The sequence below is a fragment of the Drosophila obscura genome, unplaced genomic scaffold, assembly GCF_018151105.1.
Source record: "Drosophila obscura isolate BZ-5 IFL unplaced genomic scaffold, ASM1815110v1 contig_200, whole genome shotgun sequence".
Classification (NCBI taxonomy): domain Eukaryota; kingdom Metazoa; phylum Arthropoda; class Insecta; order Diptera; family Drosophilidae; genus Drosophila; species Drosophila obscura.
In genome coordinates this window covers 1,862,872-1,886,415 of record NW_024542791.1, presented here as the reverse complement: position 1 = coordinate 1,886,415, position 23,544 = coordinate 1,862,872, and the positions used below count along the sequence as shown (strand labels likewise).

At 42.8% G+C, this 23,544-nt stretch overlaps 1 protein-coding gene across 7 annotated transcripts; it reads left to right on the top strand.

Annotated features, from left to right (window-relative positions):
- Nucleotides 1-2,684: 2,684 nt before the first annotated feature.
- On the top strand, nt 2,685-22,744 carry LOC111069155. 7 transcript variants are annotated; one of them, XM_022359061.2, is made up of 11 exons: nt 2,688-3,342; nt 4,219-5,551; nt 7,492-7,518; nt 14,499-14,629; nt 16,301-16,708; nt 16,821-17,096; nt 17,263-17,796; nt 17,931-18,014; nt 20,661-20,885; nt 21,126-21,530; nt 21,782-22,744. In XM_022359061.2, the coding sequence occupies exons 2-11, from the start codon at nt 4,344-4,346 to the stop codon at nt 21,913-21,915; spliced, it is 3,432 nt and encodes a 1,143-aa protein (XP_022214753.2). In that variant the 5' UTR covers nt 2,688-3,342; nt 4,219-4,343; the 3' UTR covers nt 21,916-22,744. The 7 variants fall into 7 exon arrangements, with proteins under 7 accessions (XP_022214758.2, XP_022214753.2, XP_022214752.2 ...); XM_022359060.2 differs by having other exon boundaries at nt 14,493-14,629; XM_022359059.2 differs by having other exon boundaries at nt 14,472-14,629.
- The last annotated feature ends 800 nt before the right edge of the window (nt 22,745-23,544 follow it).

Below are 23,544 nucleotides of genomic sequence, written 5' to 3'. Positions count from 1 at the left end.
AAGGAACCGCGTGGCTCTCTTAATCTACACAATATCTACATCTTAACTACATCTCAACGTAGAAGCCCGCTTTAAGTCGTCATTACTCACTGACAGAAGCTGGCTGCTGCCAGAATCCATCCACCATATGTTCACGAACAGTAGCTGACACGTTTTGGGAATCCAGCCACATGCACCATGAAACAATTGACAGCAACGTAATGTAAAGTTTAAATTGTAACGGCAAGGACGGCTTTCAACCTTTTAATATATATAATGTGCGAATATGCAAACTACCAGAAGTGTTTTTGGAAGAATCTTTGATGTGTTTCACTGTAAAAGAAATTGTAAGGACAATTTCGTAAGCTCTCCTTCCATTTTTAGTGTGTTTATTTTGGCTGCTTAATATTCAAAATATGTAGATAATAATTTGATAATAATTTCCACAAAGAAAAGTACACTGAAAAAAAAGCAAATCAAATTTTTGGGAAATCCATAAATCTATTCAATAAACTTTTCAATCGATATAGTTTAATATTTCAAGTAAAATGTCTTGGAATTTCATATTTACAATCAATTTATTATCAAATTTGCGCTGTCATCAATATTGCGGCATCATGAGGAGAGCAAGAAATGAAATTCAGAGAAAGAAAAGAACCCAAAACGATTGTAAAAAGAAAAATCCATACATTACATATGTACACATTATGTACAAAGGACATATTCATATACATATACATACATATATAGATATAAATACATACATATAAACGTTACACCCAACCATGTGCAACTCTCTCAAAACAAATGGAGAGAACAACGAAATTCCGATTGGTTGGGGATGGAATGGAAATCGTCAAAAGAAACGCAGAAGGAAAAAACGAACAAGACAAATAATAGAAAAATGAGAAATGAGCGACAGAACGAAACGAAACACACCCATCGCATTAACGGGACACATTCATTGTGTACATACATACATATGCACACACACACACACACCAACACTCACCAACCCACACACGTGGCAAAGGTGCGAGACAAGGCATCATTTGCAATCCTATTTATAAGCATCCGAAAAACGAACGCCCCCAGGCCAAGTTCCCCCCCATCAGCAGCCCCCGCCAGCAAGTGCGAACAGTGTCGTCCAAAAGTATTGCCGCACTCCTCTGAATCGGAAGAACAGCAGAAGCTCCAACAACAATAACAACAACAAGAGACAAAAAAAAAACGAAAGAACCGAAATCCAGCAAAGAAATATACAAATAAACGAGGGGAATACGAAGCGAATGGGAAACGGAAAAGCGGTTGACAAACCCACAAACGGCATAAAAAAGATGGTGAGAGAGAAGCAATTCGTACATAGAGAGAGAGAGAGAAAGCACAGCTGTTGCTATCTCACTCTATGGCAAAAGTTTAATTCGTTGATGGATGTTGGGGAGAGGGTGGCAGGGAGGTGGGGTGGTAGGTGATGGTAACGAAAAAGTTTGTCATTTACTTTTTTAATTGAAATTAAAATGCTTTTCCAATAAGAAATTTCGCTGCAGGGCAAAACAAAACAAAAGAATAAAAATAAAAAATAAAATGCAAAAGCAGCTGCGCAAACTCTCGGAAAACCGAAGCAGGAACCGAAACATCGTTTTGGAAAATGCATTGCATTTATTTTAATTTACTTTGTGGAAAATAGTGGGCGGGAAGGCTCTCTCCCCAAGAAAAAGAAAGAAGGAAAACCAACAGAAAATGCCAAAACAATTGTCATTTGTTTATATAAGGCTGGCCGCTGTCGGCCATTGGAGTGAGTGAGAGGCGCATACTTGTCGCCCTCTCTTGCTCTCTCCACCCATACTATGCAAATATGCTGCTGCTCACTCATGTTTATTGGTTGCAGCCCACCTGAGCTTGCCTGTGAGAGCGAGAAGGAGCGCAGAGGGCGTGCAAGCGAGATGGCAATGGCAGCTGAAAACGAACGTGTGTGTGTGTGTGTATGTGTGTATCTGTGTGTGTGGAACAGAAGAGAGGCAGAGAAACAGTGAACAGAAACAGAACCAGAGCCAAACAAACGAATTGAAAAAATAAATAAAATAAATGTAACTATAGACGACGACGGCGACGACGCTGGCAGAGCAGCAGAGTAGGAGAAAGAGAGAGCGGCAGAGCAGAGAATGAACTAGTGTGAAAGAGAGGCAGTTCAATGTATGTAAGACACAGAGAGAGAGGGAGAGAGAGTGAGAGAGAGAGCGAGAGTGGAACGTCCTTGCTCCTTCGCAACGACTTCTGTGTTTCATTTGTGTGTTTGTCTTTTTATTACGTTTGTCATTCTACTTTTCGGGGTTGCTCTCGCACACACACACTTACACTTGAATAGTAAATGAGAGAGGGAGTAGAAAGTGGCAGCAGGCATATCAATCGCTTATACCACTCCCCTTTTCCATATATGTATGGGTGTATGGGTGTATGGGTGTGTGCGGGCAATTCAAAACGTGCAACAAACATTCGTATCTCGTTTTCGTATTCGTATTCGTATTCTGGTTTTGCACAATCGCAGATACAGACACGCACACACATGCACACAGATACCACTGCTGCTGCTGCCTGCTGCTGCTGCTGTTGCCTGCTGCCTGCTGCTGCTGCTGAAACGATACGAAACGAAACGAAACACATTTGGCTCGCCTTTCATTACGAATTTGTCATTCGCAGACGAAGGTAATGCAATAATGCAATAAAATTTTTGCGCGCGCATTTCTCCTCTGCTCTTGGAGGTTGCTGTTGTAGTAGTGGTACATAACGGTGGTACGTACGTAGCACAGCCAGGCCGTGGGTGGGTTAAAAAATAACACTCGAATACTCTCTCTCTCTCTGTCGTACTGCCATCGTTCCATCTCTCTCTCAGTCGCGACTCGGGTGTTTGAGTGTGTGTGTGTGTATCTATGTGTGGGTGACGATTCCCATTCGAATGCAATTCGTTTTTCGTTGATTTCTCGCAGTCGTCGTCGGCGTTTCGTTTGGGGAAGCGAAGCCCCAGCCTCGCAGTCACAGTCGCAGTCGCAGCGCAATCAGTGGCAACGTCTCACAATCTCAGTGACACGCCGTCGGTACGGTACACGGAGTCGGTAGTCGTCAGCGGACACGGACACCACGGACACACGGGGTCCACAACAAAACAATCGAATCGCATTCTTCTGCAACACAAATAACAACATATACATACATAACGTATATTCCGATATTCGACAAAAATATATCCAACGAAATGGCCAAAACCAAAATTTTAATTCAAAATCTCACTTAAAACAAGTGCGCGTGTTGTGAGTGTTTTGTGCTTTGAGTGTTTTATAATATTCAAATTGTTCAGATACAATTAAGGTAAATTACTTATTGGTTCATAATTAGATCAGGCTGATAGAATTACAGCAGCAGAATTATGCAAATGGAATTTAGTTAGATATTTGTGCTTGTAGCAAAATGTCATAGGAGCTAGGGAATGTTTTTTGGTTCTTTATCGGAATGACAGCAGCAAAATTATTCATTACGGGTAGTTAAACACTGGAGAGATCAAATCAACTCAAACTAATTAGACTATTGACAGCTGGTACTTTAAAAATGATTCAAATTCCATAAGATGTTCCAAATATGCCAAAAGATACAAATGGAGGTGGCATATACAGACTCTAGAGTCTATAAATGTGTTTGAAACAGATATTTTAGGCATACTTAAAAGTTCTTAAGTCTGAAAATATATAAACCAAAGCATTGCTCAGCTAGAACTTTCAAAAGATGGAAACAACAGCTAAAAGTCTAGAAGGGTGTTACGAACAAACCTTCAAAGATATACAAAATATTGAATATAATTTAATTTCTCAACATTATACAGCAACTTCAGCTAAAGAGCGAAATTTATTTAGAACAAAATTCGATGAAAAATTTGGGCATAGTCAAATTCTGCTAGCGATTATTTCTAAATGTTTCTGCCAAATTTAAGATTTCATAGCTCGAAAAAAAACTTCAATCTTCACGTTGAATTCATTTCGCTCAAAGCGCAGTTCTCAGAACTACGATTTAGAATCTCATTTGCAATCGGACACGGATATGGACAGCCAATAGAGAATCTCCATTATAATTTGCATAAAAAAGTCACTAATAAATAATTAAAAATGAATTAAATGTTCATTAATTATTTATCTCTCTCTTTCTGCCTCCATCTCTGTGTTTGAATGCGTATTTATTATTGTTTTTTTATAGTATACTAAAGAGAAATAACAAATAAGAGAGTAATTAAAACGAAAGAGGGAAAAAACCAAACATAAGTCGGTGAAAAAAGCCGCTTCCAAAATAACAAACAACAAAAGTGTCGGCCATGATGAAGTATGGATTCTGTGACAAGTGAACCAAGTGAAAAGAACACCAACAACAATACAGAAATCAATAACAACAATTCCACGGCGTACAACAACAACAACAACCACAACAATTCAACAGCAATCCACAACAATTACAGGATCAACTTAAGCCACAACCATTCAACAACGTTCAATCACCATTCAGCCACGTTCAACAACAATCAAATCAGAAACTTCAACAGCAACGGCAGCAGCATCCACAACAATTTGGGCTGCATCATACCCAACAATCTTAACTGCAACATTCACAATTGCAGCAGCAATATCCTACCCATCCTCACCAGCAATATGAACACCACAGCCATGTTGATGCACCATCAACAGCAGCAGCAGGCCGCCGCCGCGGCAGCAGCAGCAGCAGCCGCCCAACAGCAACAACAGCAACAGCAGCAACAACAGCAGCAGCAGCAGCAACAGCAACAGAACGGCCGCGACGGCAGCAATAGCTCTCGAGGAGCCAACGATGATCGACCCAATGGCCGGAGTTCTCATACGGGACGTGGCTCCAGCTGCTCGCCGGCCAGCTCGCCGAGCCGCCATCCCAGCGCCGTGAGTCCTGTCAGCTCGCTGAATCACTCGATGATGGCCCAAATGCAACAGCAACAGCAGCAACAGCAGCAACAACAGCAACAGCAGCAACACCATCAGCTGAGTCCACCGCCGCATGTGGGAGCGGGTGGGATGCCCACGGGCAATGGTCTGCCCGCTGGACTGCCACCGAGAATGCCACACGGCCTGCCACCGCATTCGCTCGGTTTGCTCAACTCGCTGCAAATGATGCACCATGCCTCGCCGCTGGAGCTGATGGCTGCCGCCCATCATCATGTGCCGCCGCGATCGTACAACTCGCCGCCGCCCATCTCCACCTCCGATCCGAGCGCCAACGAGTGCAAGCTGGTGGAGTATCGCGGCCAGAAGGTGGCCGCCTTCATCATCAGCAACGAGACAATGCTCTGCCTGCCGCAGGCGTTCGAGCTCTTCCTCAAGCATCTGGTGGGTGGCCTGCACACGGTATACACCAAGCTGAAGCGCCTGGATATTGTGCCCTTGGTGTGCAATGTGGAGCAGGTGCGAATACTACGAGGTCTGGGCGCCATCCAGCCGGGCGTCAATCGCTGCAAGTTGCTCAGCTGCAAGGACTTTGATGTGCTCTACAGGGACTGCACCACGGCCAGGTACGAATGCACTGAGAGAGACAAACAGAACAAAAGTTCTTCAAATCTCCAACTTTTCACATTTGATTTTTGATATTTTTTTATGAGTTAAAGGGCTCTTCATTTTGTATTCTTTGCAACTATAATTTTGTTGAGTGTATGCCCAGTGCCTAGCCCGGGGGTTTGCTCTGCGAAATTTTCTCATTTCCTGTTTCCGCTTTAGCCAACTTACGCACTCAACGTGCCGGGCCCCCCCATTCGGCCAAAATGCAAATAGTTTGTGCATCGATATCGATTAACACAAGCAATCAAAAAACTTTCGTTTTGCTTGTCCCCCTGCCCCCCTCATTTTCCGATGACATTTGGCGGAAATACGCAATGCAAACGTAACTCCAAGGACCTCCTACCAATCCCAATAACCATTCAAAGGCCTACCAACCTACCTGCACTGCACTGCACTGCTGCACCCTCGTTGCTGCTAACTATCCGAAAAAGCTGCGTAATTCTTTTGAGCGATTCTAACAATAGTTGGTGAAACAGTTTTTCCAGTTTGTGCAAGTTTTTCCCCGCTCGCTCGCTTCTTGTTGTTGCTGTTTTGTGTACGACGTGTGCGGTGCCCTGTCAGCGCATTTCCGTTCGAGTGGAAAAAACGACAAGCAAAAAAGCAGAGAGAAATAGGTTTTACTCGTACTCGTACTCGTTTTTTTTTCTTTCTTGTTTTTTTTTGTTGTTGTTGTTGTTGTTGTTCATGTAATTGTAATTATTGAGTGGGTTCAGCGATTGCTGGGGTCTGGTCTGGTACTTGGAATTGACTTTGAGCAGAGCAAAAGAGTTCTTAAGAATCCAAGCTACTGGTTTTGTGGCAGGCAAGAGAGAGACCTTTGGTATCCCTAGTAATATCAGAACACAACCCAATATTTGCTGGCATTTTAATGCTACCAACATTAACCAAATCTGCTGTTGTCCATTAAACAAATGACTCCTATCAAAGAGCATTCTCAGACAGACATTCCCACCCAAAAACCCAGCATTGAGACATCAAGAGCCAAAAGATTATAACCTTGTATTCCAATATCCAGTATCCCTTTATATTGCTTGTTTTTTTTGTTATGTTTTTTGGTGGTGCTGAGTCCTGCGTTTGTTTACAGTTCCCAAGTGCAGCCGATAAAGGAGTAGAACCCTTCCACAGACATACATATACTCGTATTTTTAGGATGACCAACCGGCCGGCCGGTGTTCGACCACATTGCATTCAATGAAAAACCATCTAGTTAATTATGGAAACGTGGCTGTCAGTCAGGGGGGGAAGGAAGCACACACACACACACACACACACATGGAGTGTGCTCCAAAGTGCACATGCGCTTTGGGTAGAGAATGAACACAGAGAGAGAGAGAGAGAGAGACGAGACCCACAGCCAGGAGGCGAGTACGTAGCAGACCTCACCGAACCGGACCGAACATGAGGAACAGTTAAAAATGCGGTTAAACCTATTATTAGGTTGAAAAACTTTTGCGCTAAATTGAAACAAGTTGAGGAAACTGAAACGGGTGAAACAAAAAAAAGAGCCCAAAAAAAAAAAGAGAAAAAAGGGGGAAAACTGTAACCGCTAAAGGCAGTTGGCAGTCGATATAGGAGTCGTCTATCCCTCCTCATCCCTCTCTCTTGAGCGGGGGGATAATTACAAATCGTTTGATGGGGCTGTCAGGGGTTAAGGCGTGTGCATTTTCACACCCGCTTGCCCGCCAAAATGTGGATGCATCATATCCATCCATCAATGAACAAGTCCCTTTCAGCGTATCTCCTGCCCAGACTTACAATGTTTTTTTTTGGGGGAACGAGCTCTTCGTTTTACTCGGAGTTTTACTCGTTTTGTACTTTTGTTGTTTAAAGCTTACACACAACGTTTAACCAAAAATTGTGCCTCACTTGTCTCTTTCTCTTCTCTTTTTAATTGCAGATGCCTATCGATCAAGCCACCAGAAAGGTAAACATCCAAGTATAATAAAAAAACTATGGCAATAATTTCTCTCCTCCTCCTTTTACACTTTTTTTTTGTATTTTTTTTTTTGGTTTGTTTTTTTGGAAGAATGAAACACATCGATTGCATCGTTTTTGTTTTCATACACTTGAGAGTTTTTAGAGCGAAAAGAATTTGTTTATTAAATTAATTAAACTCGAAACGGAAATTGGGCGAGCCGCAGAAATGCGGAAGTTGCAAGGATATTTGAGGGGTAAAAGAAGAGAAAACTTACAGTAAATAGAGCATGACAGAAAGGGGTTTATCCGATAAGAAATTTTGGGTTTCATTTTTGGGAAAGTACATGGGCACTACGGTTATAACGGTAGAGTAGGGAACAGGTGTGGAGATTGGATTTGTAACTGTTGATATAACGATAGAAACGGTTCTGAAGGTTTGAAGGTAAAAGATAATCTTTGGTGGAAAAAAGGGGTGACAGGAACATTTTAATTTTAAACTTGAATTTAACTTTCAGCTTAAAATATATTTGTAAAAAAAAGGGATATCAAGAACAGATCTTAACAAATCGAACAAAGTGTTCCACACTGAAACTGACACATATTTAGATTTTAAATTCAATCAAAATGGAATGAAACTCTTAATTGATCTACAAATTATGAAAATTTATACAGCCCCAGAATTGAAATTGAACCGAACCAAAAACTGACACCAAGCCAAAACAGAATAAAAAAAAAACCAACTTTAAACTATTCCAAACTGTAAATATATTTAAATGAATATACAAATTTATTTTCGGTTTTTACTTGGAGCTAATCAAAATTCTCAACTTTTTTCACTCTAAAACACTCTTGAGCTCCCCCATCCAATGTTCATATTCTCCTTTTTGTTCGAAATCGAATAACTTACGTTGCAATAATTTTTTATTATATTTGTTTGCCTTTGTTGGGGGCTTCTCATATGGCAGCCCACCCCAATAATCATTTTTAAATATATATATATACTATACATAGTTCTTTTGTTTTTTTTTTGTTTAATGTGTTCATAATTACAAAAATTATTGACACTGACATTTCATGTGTGTGTGTGTGTGTGTTTGTGTGTTGGCCATAAAAATAATTCAGTCAGCATTTGTGTGTGAGTGGCTCTTTGGTTCAGTCAATTTGGTTTTGGCAAATGGCAAACAATTGATTTTGATCACAGTTGACAGTCGCGATCCGAGCCGCACTCCATACCCCATGCCACCATGGAGTTGGCTAAAACGACGTTTAGGCTTCGAGAGCGGCATCGACCAAAGACCGAAAAGGTAACTCTTGAAGGTAACTCCAATGAGCCACAGAAACAGCCACAGCAACTGCAACAACAACGTGTTGTGACTGGGCTGGTGGGCACACCTTTCCACTAAATTGGACTAAGCCCCCCCCACCGTACTCCGTACTCCGACTCCGATTCGAGCAGCTTAGAGACCACAACTATGCAAATTGCTCGGGCCAAGTGGAAAAATGTTTTGCAAAAACCAAAAAAAAAAAAATGAATTGAAAACCAATCGATTGATTTGACTTCATTTGAGTTTAATTTGTTGTTAAATTTGTTAGAGCGAATAAGTGGGAGCGCCTGTGGGATTAGGGAGATGATTTTGGTGAATGGTTTGGGATAGTTGGTGGGAATGAATGGTAGCTGAAAGAAGGTTATTAGACAGAAGCATGAAGGATGGAATTCAGTAAACAGAATGAATAAAATGTTGGGATAAATGTTAGAAAGGTTGATTAAAAAAAAAAAACCTTTGCAAGATGAGTTTACTGTAACAACGATTAAGTTAGCTACAAAAAAAAAAAAAATTCTGTTAAACAAATTACCACTTTAATATGCATAAAAATCCCAAATCAACAATCAAACAAAATGGCAGAATAAATAAGAATTTTCACATAAATCTCCCGCTTAGATGGAAGCAAAGATGGGAGATGGGGGAATTGAAATTGATTACAAATAACTTAACACAAATTACGACAGCCACGTTGATTTATAATATGAATTTCATATGCATGGCTTTTGTTATACAGCCAAGACTATAATTTATGCCATCCAACAACAATGCCCAGCCTGACTGTCGACTGTCGAATGTCTAATCACAAATGACTGACTGACAATCAAGAGATCAACTCCACTTCACAGTTGCCCGACTCGAATCGACTCCTCAGGCTGTCAAAAAAACAGAAAAAAAATGTTGCAAGTAAAGAGGCAGAGCAAAAAAAAAAAAAACAAATTTAGTTGTATTAAATTTCTAAAATAATTCGAGAGTAATTTTGCATATCCGTATACGAGTATATATGTATGTATGTAAATATCTTTTTGGTTGAGGTGTGAGTTTTTGCATTTTGCAAATCCGAATTAATTGAGTGTAACCGAAAAACAAAAGCAACATTGTTGAACGGGGGCTTCTGTTCAATCTAAATGTAGCAACAATAGTTCAATTTATTTTTACAATAATTACAGAGGGCCCAGGCCCCCTCTGCAAAACAAAACTGCACCCAGCATTCATATATATATTGTAGCCATATGTAGTTATAAATATTCTCTCAGCATCATGAGATCCAGCTTCAGGGAGGTGGAGTAGGAGGCGGTGTACGAGTGCCGCCGTGGAGTCAGGCAGTCTTGAGTGGCTCCCAAACCCCCCCATTGTTGGTGTGGCATGTTTGTAACTATTTTTGTTGTTGCTGTAGTATTTGTTGCTTAGTTTTTGTTTGTTGCGAACTAAATGAGTTATTAGCACGCCAATTGAAAATTCAAGTGAGTGTGGAAAAAAACGGCAAAAAGGCAAGAAATCTGCATTAATATATATACTAAAATAAATATATATATACATACATATATTTTGTATAAGTACTCTTGTGAATGGTCTCGGGGGAAATCGCGTAGTCGCTCGAGGAAATTGTATGGCAAAGAAGGCCACCCAAAATTGCTAATTAGCATATATGCATTGGCTTTGAATATTTCACTGGGAAATACAATTTTCATATACTAGAAGAAATATATTTCATGCAAGTGGAAATTAGTGGGAATAAAGTGTGAATAATTTTTGAAATTTGATAGAAATTTTGTGTGTAAATGTGCCAAACTTTAAGGAAAGTTTTTGGAAGTTCGTGTTAGTGGAATGCATGACATAATTCTTAGGATAGAAGAAATATGTTATATATGATTATGGGGTATAGATAAGCTTCATTTTCTTCTTTAGAAATGTTTGGATAACTGCGGAACTCAATCAATATCGTTCTACCATTAGCGGAATCAACTTATACATTCCATGCTTTTCAATCGACTTCATCTCTCACCTCTCGCACACTCACCTATTCCGTTGTATTACATTTAAACGTTCCACAGATTTAATACTAATTGCTACAATTCGCATTTCCCATTGCCATTTATAATTCCAAATACTCTTACTATAGTAATTTGCGTTTGCAATTGTTTTGGGACAATCTGTAGTTGGGAATTTCTATTCCGTTATGTAGTTTATCATTTGGTGAAGCGCAGGCCACAATTGCCGGAGTCCGAGCCCCACAATTAGCATGGAGATATCTTTGGGTCGTACCCTCGGCTCGCCTCGGACTCGGACTCTCTGGCCCTCTGGCACAATCGGTCTCCGGCGAATGCCATGTCATTTGTACATTTGCATGTCACTTAACAATGAACACAACACAAGTTGACCAAAGGCACAGGCACACAGGCAGCAGGCAACAGGCACACAGCCGATGTTGGCAACGTTGTGTCGTTTTGCGTAAATGCAAATTCCAATAACATTTATTGTTAACTGAAAGAAATTCGAGCCAACTTCAAGCGGAGCACAGGAAGACCAAGACCCCAGACCAAGACGGAGACTCAGACTTCTTTCTGAGAAATTGTTGTGTCGTTTGTGTGTCGCTGCGAAAGCGGCTTATAGACAAATGGCAGAGGATTGCCAGGCGCGAATCAATTTGAAGCTATAAATTCAATTAAAATTCTGCCCGATTGCTCATTCAAACTGGTAATTGCGAATATGGAAATTGTGTTGCGGGCAAGTTTTAATTGTCGGTGGGTCGGTCGGTTGGTGGGTCGGTCGATCGCATTGATTTAGTTGCTGGCAGACACGCTCCCTCACCACAAGGTGGCAACTTGGCCATAAATATAATTGATTTGCCAATTTGCAGCCATAGCTAGGAATCGGCAATCCAGACGGAGGAGTCACCGGCTAGAACCCTGGGGCAGTGGGTTAAGCTCAGAGAGCGTGGAATCGCTGACAAATGTTGGCAACGCCTTCGCCTTCCCTCCCCCCCCACGACATTTATTCGCATTCGAATTGCAATTGGAACTAGCTGTTGGCTGTTGGATTTATATAACTTGTGTGCCACTGCCACTGCTGCTGCTGTTGCCGATCCTGCTCCAATTGAGTGGCACATTTAGCACAGTTTGGCGCATATTTTGGCGGCTGTTGCTCAAGCCCAGCCGCAAGTCAATAATTAACAACTCAGCTATCCCTTGATTATTGAAATATATGAGTACGAGTGCGAGTCGCCCAGGAGAGGGGACGTTCGTCTGCTGCTCAACAGCTCACAGCTGCAAACAGGTTCAGGTTTTGTTGTTGCAAGTTGCCTCTCAACCGGTTCTACGCTACGCGAATGCTTTTCATCTCCTTTTCGCTCATTTTCCTGCCGCTTGCTGGTTGCTGCTGCTGCTGCTGCTGCTGTTGTGGCAGGCATTGGCCAAAGCGACTATTTTGACAAATTGTTGTTTATTCCTGACTAAACGTTTGCCTCGCCGCGCAAAGAAATGAAAAATGACATTTGTGGCGAGTGACAACAACGGTGCATAAATTAGTTAAGTGGCAGTGGGGATTTTTGGGGTTTTGGTTGCCATGCATTTGAGGTATTTAGCGGGCTTGTTCGGCCTTATCCGTTTGGATAATTTAATTATTATTAAATTAGACTCACATTTATGTTAGTTGTAATCTAATTGATCTGAAAATAGTTGTAACTACTAATACGGACTTATCCGAAGATATCCGTAATTTAACAAAATTATCCGAAATTATCCGAAATTATCCGTATATGGAATTTTTCAGAAAATGCTTCCTGCCTTACCATGTAGGTCATTTCTCTCACGTCATCATTTGACTGTTACGCAAATTCCGAAAACGTGCTCATCCAATCTTATCCGAACCCTATCCGAATGAAAAATTCCAACGAAATACAAAAATTTTGCAGGACAAGACAAACATGTCAACGCGCGCAGCAGCGCAAAACTTTCCAATGAAAGTGCCTGCCCCCAACCCGAAACTTTTCATAATAAATCCATCTTCAACTTCATCTTCAACTGACTGACGGATTGTTTTCTTCTTTTTTTTTTTTGCACGTCACACACGGGAACGACCTTCCGATTAGATCCGAGAAAACACTTTCGCTCGACCGAAAGTGACTTTTTGTGTGCCTTTTTCTGGGCAGAGAATGATTCATTGTTGTGTGGGGGCGCCTCTTTACACGACCCACAGCGAGGGGCTAAGACAACAATTCAAAAGATTTGTTTGTCATTAAACGTTTAATGGAGCACAATTAAAATCCCGCCACAAATATTTGTAATGGAAATATGTAACTGCAAATATTTGTGGTATCGTTATCCAGAGTACGCACAATTACAAATGGTTTCGCCATCGTTCTTACTCCGTTCTTCTACGATCGTTGCTACCTGTGTTTATTTGCCTTTGTCTTTGTCTTAGTCTTTGGCTCTGACTCTGACTCTGTGCAACGGGGGGGCACCTGTTTACCACCGACAAACATTGAATGAAGATTCCATAATTTAATTGCCAGCAACCATCTGGAAGTGCCCCCTGCTCTTAGCTCTTGGGACAGCTGGGGCACCTGGATATATCGCTCTATTTGCTCAAGTCTTTGGCTCCCCTTTCTGTAGTATTTGCAGCAGTTTAAGTTTCATTTTTTGTGGCTAGGGGGTGGAGTGCGAGGGGGTTTTTTTTATCTCTTGTTTGTCATAATTTCCACCCGCTGCGCCAAGCTGTTTATGCCTTTTCGGTTAACTATTTAGCTTAACCTGCGTCAAGTATTTGCACAAGACTTATTTAAATATTTTATATACATACGTATACAAATAGCAGCAATTGCGGGCATAAATTACTAGAAAAAAATAGTTGAACTCTTTTTTTTTTTTTTTTTTTGTACACTCTTTGTGGTGGCTACGCTGCTTTATTATTATTATTATTGTTGCTGCTTTTTGGTTGTACAATTTTTTTATGGCCGATAATTAAAATGGTAGCACGTTTCTTGGCCTTTTTATTTGTCTCAAGTCAACGGGGTGCTACGTTAAGTTGCTTAAAGCTTAATTAGGGAATGTGTGTGTGTTTGTCTGTGTGTGTGTGGACACAGAATCGGAGAAACGGAGAAGCCAAAGACTCGCATGGCACACGAGTGTGTCGTGTGTTGTGGGAGAGACAGAAATATATGTTATGACTAGGTAACAGATTTAGATTCTTTGGGAAAGTTAAGCAATGATATATAGGTTTATGGGGAGACATATCAGCAATCAGTCAGAGCTGCAAGCAGTTGCAGTAGGAAAATGTATAAAATATTATTCGCATGCCTGCAGTTAAAAATTTAACTGCTTCCTAGGACGTTTTGTAGCTCTCAAGTTTATGGATTTATTCAATGTACTCAAACAATATAATTTAATTAAATCATGTACCCCCCCACCCCTTTTCATCGTTAATTGTTGCTTTCGTATCCACTTTAAAAACCCCTTATATATCTATGCATATTTCATATATCAAAATGCCACAAAGCATTCAGCATTTGTATTACCTACCAACTGTGTGCCCATTCCCATACAATCTTTGCTGAACTATGATCAATGTGCTGAGGCATTTGGTTTTTTTTTTGTTGTACTGATACCAAGAAAATTGTCCATTACTTTCAACCCAACAGTAACTCTCTGCAATTCCGCAGTTCCAGACCGGGTAGACCGCCCAAACGAGGACCCGTGGGGCTCTCCCTGCCGCCCAGCCATCTATCACAGCATCCGCAGCTGAAGAAGCATCGACTGGATAACGGCGACTATGCCTATGAGAATGGACATATTAGTGGTAAGTGAAAAGAGTGCAAAGAGATTTCTGCTTTCCCATTCCCACCCTGCTTACAATATTTTCCCACTTGCCAATTGGGGGGGCGGGCAGAGAGAGACTCGACTCTCAAAATTGAGTGGCATGGCCGGGAGCGCCACGAATTCGCATTCGAATGGTAATGAAATCATTTCGAGATTGGCCACAACAACTTGCTTTTGGGTATTCGATTTTTTGTGTCTTGCTCTGGCCTGACTCTCTGCTGCCGCCATTTGTGATTTGTGTGCTGCTCGATGGTCGTTGTTGCCGGCTGATTACTACTTACAGCTGCCAAAACGAACAACAGGCGATACGGATACGGACACAGCCACAGATACAGCCACAGATACAAGCGATCACTGGGCCTTCGAAGTACTACAAGTTCCCAGAGACCTGGCCGGCCACAGATAAATGGCAGCCAAACGGCAAACAGCAAACAGCAATCAAGTCTGAATTCCAATGCGGACTACTGCCATATGATTTGTACAGGAAATCATTGCGCATTCAGCATTCAGCTGTATAAATTTTCGAATTGAATGTGTATCGTGTTGTATCTGTATCTGTAATTATGATAAGTACACGCGGGACTCACATTTAATTGATTTTTTGATTTTATTTCTGTGCTGCTGTTTTTGTAGTTCCTTTTTTACATATATTTTCTCTCTATGGCTTTGGAGAGCCTGACAACTTTGTGCACGCCCCTTTCTATTAATGTGTCCGCAACGCACAATATTCGAAAGATATTCGTAAAGGCCCAAATCGAAAGAAATCTCGTGTTTCTTTTTCTTCAGAACGATGTGCCGCCGGCGCCTTCTGTACAAAAAAAAAGAGAAAAAGAAAAACGCCGATCCTAACTTCACTGAACAGAGTGAAGATGAACATGAAAAAGTTTTTTTTGTGCCTTGTCATCAGGCAGTGGCGGCCATAAAGAAAAGGTTCTTTGAGTTTGAATTATGGGGCGTTGATTCTTGAGTGATATTGCATTATTAATAAAAAATAGTACAAAAAAAAAAAAACGAACCGAAACACTCTGTAGAATATATATAAATTTGTTGACTGCACTTTCGCTGTAGAGCCCATGGGTTTAATTGCATTTTGTGGAGAAAGAAAGAGTCGAGGAGTTTTTTTTTTCACCAAAGTTTTTAATTGCATTCTGCATTTTCTATTAAATTAAGCAATTTACTAAATGTTAAAGCATTTAATGGACATACTAAATTGTCAAGCTATACATACATATATGTATGTAGAAATATATGCAAGTGACAGCCATAGATAGACACCCACACACCCACCAGATACAAAAGAGCATGGCCATGTGAATGTGTGGGAGGAGGTTGGCGTGTGTGTTTTTAGCTGTTGTGTTTAGTCTGGCCGCTCAGACAATATATACATGCTATATATAGATATTTAATATATGTGTACTAATGCATGTGCAGATATCTGCATGGACATCATAGACAGGAACAGGTGTCTGCTGGGCGAGCCATCAAAATGAAAGGCAAATATTGTTGAGGCGAGCGACAGAAACACATTGAATGCATTTGTAAATTCAACAATTTGCCAAGGGAGGGTTTCAAGCTTTGACTATACCTAAACTCTATAACTTAATTCATTTTATTAAAAATCTCTCTGTCTCTGTCTCTCCCTACTTTACAGATATGAATCGATTGGAGAAGTCGCCACTGCTGGCTAATGGCTACAATCCGCCGCCCATCAATCACATGGCCTTTATGCAAATGAATGCCCATCATCCTGGTGCGGCGGCTCTGATGTCCCCCGGCATGCCGCCCCATGGGCTGCATGCCCGGCCCGAGAGCCAAATGCTGAAGGCTGCCGCCCAGAATGCTGGCATGTCCGCCGCCAATATGGATGCCCTTGCCCGTTCGGGCATCTGGGAGAATTGTCGCGCTGCGTATGAGGATATTGTCAAGCATTTGGAGCGTTTGCGCGAGGAGCGAACGGACGAGCGGCAGCAGGTGATGGGCGTCAGTGGCGCCGTTGTGGATCGTGTGGGTCATGTCATTGTGGGCGATGTGAAGCCCAGGGACCTCAGTTCAAGGAATTGTAAGTAACTGCAGACAAATATTTATATGTAGGATAAATAGCCCGAACAATCATCAGTTGCCTCATGCCTCAATTCATCTGTTTTTTGTTGTTGTTGTATTTCCCCTTTTAGGCTCCCCCACGCGCCAGAGTCCGGTGTTGAATCTAAGCAAATCCGGCGGCAACACCGATCATGGTGGCAGCAACTGTGATGCTGGCAGCGAGCGCAGCGACTGCCATTCGGTGGCAGGATCCCCAAGAGGTTCCCGCAGCGTGGACGAGGGCAGTCGCAGCGGCGGCGGCGGCGGTGCCATCATTGGCGTGGAGGATGACGAGGAGGAGGAGGAGAATCTGAGCGATGAGAATCAATCCGAAGCCGATGAGCGCTGCCTGGCCAAAGACGATGAGGGTGAGTAGACTTTGCACAAGCGATGTGGATGTGGATGTGCCACATGCGATATGTGACACGCGCGATAAGCGATAAGCGATAACCGATAACAGTGACAACCAGACTGACTGAGTGAATGACTGACTCTGTGTGTTCTCTTTCTCCATCGCCCCATCTCTTCTGCCAGATTTGAGTGACACGGAACGTGATAATCTGTCCACGGGTTCGGCGGCCGCCGCTGCAGCAGCAGCCGCGGCAGCGGCGCATCTCCACCAGCATGCAGCAGCCGCCTCGCATCACCATCAGGCAGCCGCAGCGGCGGCTGTGCACCATCTCGGTGTGGGAGTGGTGCCCCAACGGGGCTCCCCCTCGGCGGAGGCAGCCGCTGCCGCCGCCCTGCAACATCAGCGCGCCCTCAACTACTCGCAGCTGGCGGCAGTCGCTGCGGTGGCCAACGGGGCAGGTGCTGCTGTGGTCAATGGTCCACCGGGCGCCGGTGGCGGTGGCGCCCTCACCCCCAACGAGGCGCTGATGGCGGCTAATGATGCCACCGCTGCAGCAGCCCTGGCTGGCGGCCTGGCCCTGGGTCCCCTCGGCATCGATGCACATGCCGCTGTGCCCGCAAGCTCAACGGAGACGCTGCTGCGCAATATCCAGAGCCTGCTCAAGGTGGCAGCCGATAATGCCAGGCAACAAGAGCGTCAAATCAGCTACGAAAAAGGTGAGTTGCAAAGGCAGTTGCAGTTGCAATATGCAAAGTGCTGCAGTCTGAATCGTGCTGCAGCTGACCCTAACTAATGCTCTTTTTCTTGCTGGTTTTTTTTCTCTCTTTCTTTTGTGATTTTCCCCCCACAGCTGAGCTCAAGATGGATGTTCTGCGAGAGCGTGAGGTGAAAGATTCGCTGGAGCGACAACTTGTGGATGAAAGGAAATTGAGAGGTGAGTGGGGGGAGAAAGAAATGGGAAAGGGGTTGCGGAATAAGTCATTCCAGGGTGCGAAATATATATCAACAGTGAACGAAGGAAGTGTTAAAAATAGTGAAAATGCGAAAAAGAAAATTCGAAGGTTTTGAAAATTCATTACCTTAAAATCCATTGGGATTTTTGATTTATTAAAAAATATACAAAATATATATGACCCCATAATTATCCATAAAAAAGTCAAAACTTTAACGAATCATTATCCAAAAAAATAAACAAACATTTTTCAGCTAATTGTCAGTCAGTCACTCCCCTCTGCCATGGATCGATGATCCATCCCTAGTTTGTGCAGCAAATTAGCCCTGACAGTGTCCACAGATTCAGTTGGCAGACTGCGCTCTGGTCTGGCTCTGCTCTGGGCTCTGCTCTGGTCTGGGCTCTGCTCTCTGCCTATGCCAATTCCAATGGTGCGCACTTAATGCAAACTGACTCAAATGACAATGACACCTGATATGCCGACTGTCTGCCCTGCCCAGCCCAGCCCCACTGCCACTCCCTTTGTGGCGCTGTGGTGGTCGTCGTCGCCAGGGCTAAAAAGGGTTTTAAGGCTCAGGCTGCCGTACCGTAGCGTTCCGTTCCGTTTCGTTCTGTCCGTTGTCTTGGGGCCGTTTTTCAACAGAAATCACAATTCAAATGAATTTAATATCATTTCATTATTTAGTTACACTCGAATGATTGGCGAAAAAGTAGCAAGACGCAAGACTAAGGCAAGACGTAGGCAAGATGATGACGATGATGATGATGACGAAAGGGGAGTTGTTCGGTTCTGGGTTCTGGGTCGTGGGTTTAAGAATGTGGAATCTGAGTTGCTTTCGATTACAGGCAGAAAGTTGAGCTGAGAGCCAGAGAAATCTTTTAATTGGTTGTTGTTTATGTTCTTGCCGTTGACTTCTTCCGAAAGACCTTAAAAGGGTTGTCAGGCATTGCCAAGGGGGGATGGCAGAGGAAGCCTAAGCCTAATTGAAAGCCAGCCAGAACAGGGGTATCCAATGAGCCAATTATGCCAGCAAAAAGCTGAATACTGTAGCGGGGTTTACCAATCGATATGTTTATAAATCCATTAGCTAAGAAATTTCTTAGCCTGCATTTAAAAGCTGCACAAATTCGGTACTTCATTTTGGGTAATACTCTGCAATTACTGTCCTCGTACTTAACCACATGTATGGCCACAAATTGAACTATATATCCAGGCAATAGATTGGGCACCCCCCCGCGTTGAACACTCAATCAAAATGAATTAGTTATGCGACCGAGCGACCGACCACTGAAGTAGCTTAAATCATGGACAGCCCTCAAATTTCGAATTTGCCGCCATTGAAACAAGCAGCAGGAAAAAAAAAACTGTAACAGAGCTCCACCCAAAAACTTTAGAATTACAGAACTGAATGCAGAAAAGGGAACCAGGGCAAAGCCAAGAGTATAATTGCCCACCGACTGACCGACCGACCGACCGACCGACCGACCGACCAGCAGGCTATAACTCAATCTCTCTCTCTCTCTTTCTCTTGCTGTCTCTCCTTCTCTCTCTCTGTGTGTTACTTTGTGAGTGCGCTTACTCCCCCCCGAGAAAATTATGCACTTGGAAATAGTAGAAAAAAAAAATGGGCAGCCCAGCCGCATAAATCAGCAAACGAAACGAAACCAAAGCAAAGTCGACTCTGAAATGAAAATTGCATGCAACTATGCAAAATGCCACACAGGCACACATAGACATCTAATTGCAACTAATAATAACGCCGGCGATAAACATCGCCGCTGTGGCTGTTGTAGAACATGGGGCCCCAAACAATTGGCCATTTGCAATGGGAGCGACTCTGGAGAGAGAGCGAAAGAGAGCCGAAATGCGGCGTGGGTGCTAGATGGAATGGGATGGCATGGAGGAGGGCAATGCCATGAACTCCGATTCCGATCCTCAGTGAAATTCAATATGCCTGAAAAAAAAAACCCCACAACATAGTTGGCCATACCATACCATTGATTTGATGTTTCTGGCTGTGGCTGTGGCTCTGGTTCTGGCTCTGGATCTGGCTCTGGCTTGTGGGCACACTGATCGTGGCTGTGTGGCTCCACCCTCAAAACGGCTGTCACCACGCTTCACTGCATCGATCGACATCGTCGATCAGGTCGAGTTTTTTTTTGCGTTTCTATGACTCGCGATCTGGAATGATTGCAAGTCAGGATCAATAAGCATAATTGCGCCCACACACACGGCCGGATGCGCAGTTGAATTGGCACGGGCAGGGGCATGAGTACGGGGCTGGGGAAACTCGGGCGAAACGATTGAATCGATCAAATTACCAGTTCGAGATCAACATCACGATCTATCGATGAGTCGATGAGTTTATGGGTTCCCTGTGCTCTGTGCTCTGTTTGGCTCTTTTTGCTCTTTTTGCTGTTCCATTTCCAAGGAAGGAATTTAAAGGTTGTTCTTGGAGTATTGCTAGCGGATCAAAATTCGGTTTAAGGTTACTCATTGGAACTGTTTTCTGAAAATAAATTAAATATTAAGTATTAATTTCTCCTGCAGTTCGAGTGTGTGTGCCAAAAGTGGGTTTATTTCTTGTCTAATCCTTTAATTCAACTTTACTTTCTTCCTCCCTGCAGTGCTCTACCAAAAACGCTTCCGACGAGAGCGCAAGATACGCATTCGCTACCAGCAGCAGCTCGGCGGCGGCCTTAAGATTAGCAATTCGAATGCCATTGGCAATGGCGGTGGTGGTGGCGGTGGCGCCTGCAGCGACGCAGAGGTGTGCGGCGGCAGCAGCGTCAGCGATGTGAAGTGCAACAACAGCAGCAGCAATAGTCGCGACGGCGTCGAGGCGCTCAAAGGTAAGTGGCAAGGGGCAAGGACAAGAAGTAGCACAACGCATGGCTAACAGATCCCCACTCCCATCTCCCCTCATCTCCAACACACATGCGGCTCTCTCTGGCCACCCACACCAATCCAATCCTCAATCCCCAATCCACAAACCCAACCCCAAACTGCGTCCCACGCTCCACACCCTACGCCCTACGCCCTACGCTTTTCTAACCAACACAGCGCCCTCTGCTTTCCCTCTACCCCCATAGACAACGACGGCGGCAGTCGCGGCGGCAGCGAAAAGTCTGACAAGTCGCTCAGCTCCTCCTCCTGTGATGTGACCGGCCATGCTACGGCCTCCACTGCAGCCGCAGCCTGCTCCGAATCCCCCACCCACTTCAAGCGCGAGCCGCACTCCGACCACGAGGGCTCCATGGAACGCCAGCCCCGCGCCAGCTCTGGCCCCGAGGACGAGCCGCGCTGCGGCAGCCGCGAACGGGACGAACGGCCTCCGAGCGCCGCTGCTGTGGCTGCCGCAGCCGCTGCCGCTGAGGGCAGTCTGGCCGCAGCAGCGGCGGCAGCAGCAGCGGCCGCTGCCAGCAATGGCAAGGGTCCTTGGAGCTATCCGGGCATCGATCTGATGGCCACGGGGGCCTTCTGGCAGAACTATTCCGGTGAGTTTTTTGTTTTCTCTGTTTTTATTTTTCAAGATATAAGAGGGAAAATACGGCCTATAGATGTCTCTTTACCAGATATATTTGGTAAGGAATTGAGGCCCGTAAATAAAGGAATTTAGAGGGATTTCTTATTCTTTTATCAGAGAATTGATAGCCAACTTAAATTTGTATATTTATTAATTTAAATAAAACACCTGCAAACAGCCTTAACATTTTCCCTTTCGTTATATCTCTTTCTCGCCTTGCAGAATCTCTGGCCCAAGAGCTGGAAATGGAGCGCAAAACGCGTGCCGCCAATGCCGAGCGGGATGTGAAGAGTCCGCTGTCAGAGCGGCCGACGGCCTACTACAAAAACTCGGTGCTCTTCGGCAGCGCCAACTAAGCCCACAACACCCACAACACACACCCAATCCCAATCCGAATCCAGGCGAGGTAAGCGAAGCGCCAAGGTGGCACGTGGCAAGGACATATTTGATCTCAGAGTGCAATCCAGGCGACGGCTGCTCTTGAGTGGGTTGAGAGGTTGTGGCGGGCGCACACAAAAAAAAATACATTTGTAAATATCAAACCTAAGAGTAATGAAGTAGAAATTGAGAATTTTGAACGTTGCAAACGTTGGAGCGGCCATTTTGTATATAGATCGTATATAGAGAAGGAAACGATGAAAGAACTTCCGATATGCAGCTAGAAAGCTTCGATCGAATAATATCCAGTTGTAAGCTTACGTTGTATATAGACAGCAGATACGAAAGACTTTTTGGAAGGAGTTCGGAGTTCGGCATATAACTAGCATTTAGCATCCATCCCCCCCCCGCCACCAAAAAGAAAAGGCAAAGAACGGATTACCATTTTTAGCATTGCTTATAAAAACACTACGATATAGCTTCAATTTGAGTATACATATATACACAAATATATGTATGTATTTAGCAGATATATGTAGCACATGTAATTGCATATATATATATGAAAAACCTAAAGATATACATAGATATATGAGAAATAAATGGTACATTTTACGAGCCGCTTTTTAGTGTTTTAAATGATTTATTTTACGTGACGTACGAGTACATTTTTTAAAGCTAAGATTTTAATTTATTCACTAGCCTAGCGCAGGAGTGCATTAAGCCCGTAATAAGTACTTACTAAAACAAAGGATAGCATCTAATACAAATTAACTTCAAGTATTTCCCTTGCCTAGGCATTATAATTCATATTATATATATATATATATATATATATAATATCTAATAATAAATATTAATAAAAACAAAATAATAATAATAAATGCTAAACAAAAAACAGAATAAGAAAAAACCACTTGTATGCCCGTCATTCAGAAAATATGTTACAAAATACAAAAAATGAGACGAAAAAAATATATAAAAAATGGAAATTAAAAAACTATTTAAACGCTTCATATGCTATTATATATACACCCAATATATATATATAAACACACATTAACTTTAGTCATAACAATAGTCAAAGGACAGATACGAGTAATTCCCTGAATTCACCAACAAACAATGGCGGCTCCGAATATTGTGCAACATTTCGCCGCTCGCTGCAAAAACACAGAGAAAATTATTACAATAAATACGATTAAAATAATACAGCAACAGACAGCAGACAGCCGACAAAAAAGCAACAAGACAAAATCCATAACAAAAAGCGAACAAGTTTAAAAATAATATATAATAATAAATTATTATTGCAAAAATAATAAAGCGACAAAATGTTGTTTTCATTCATTTTTTTGTTGTTGTTGTTGGATGGGGCAAATTTGCGTTGCCTCAAATATTAACCAAAATGATTTTTGGGGCATTAACACCTTTTAGCCGAAGTCGTTTAAAGCTTTAATGGGTTTTCAAATTGGTTGTAAAACTGTTTGCCAGATGGTGGAAAATTATTTTAAATGTTGATTAAATTGGATCGAATATGGAATAAAAGATTAAGACTAGACTTTCATTTTTTATAGAATTCAGAACTCATTAAAAATATAATTCAA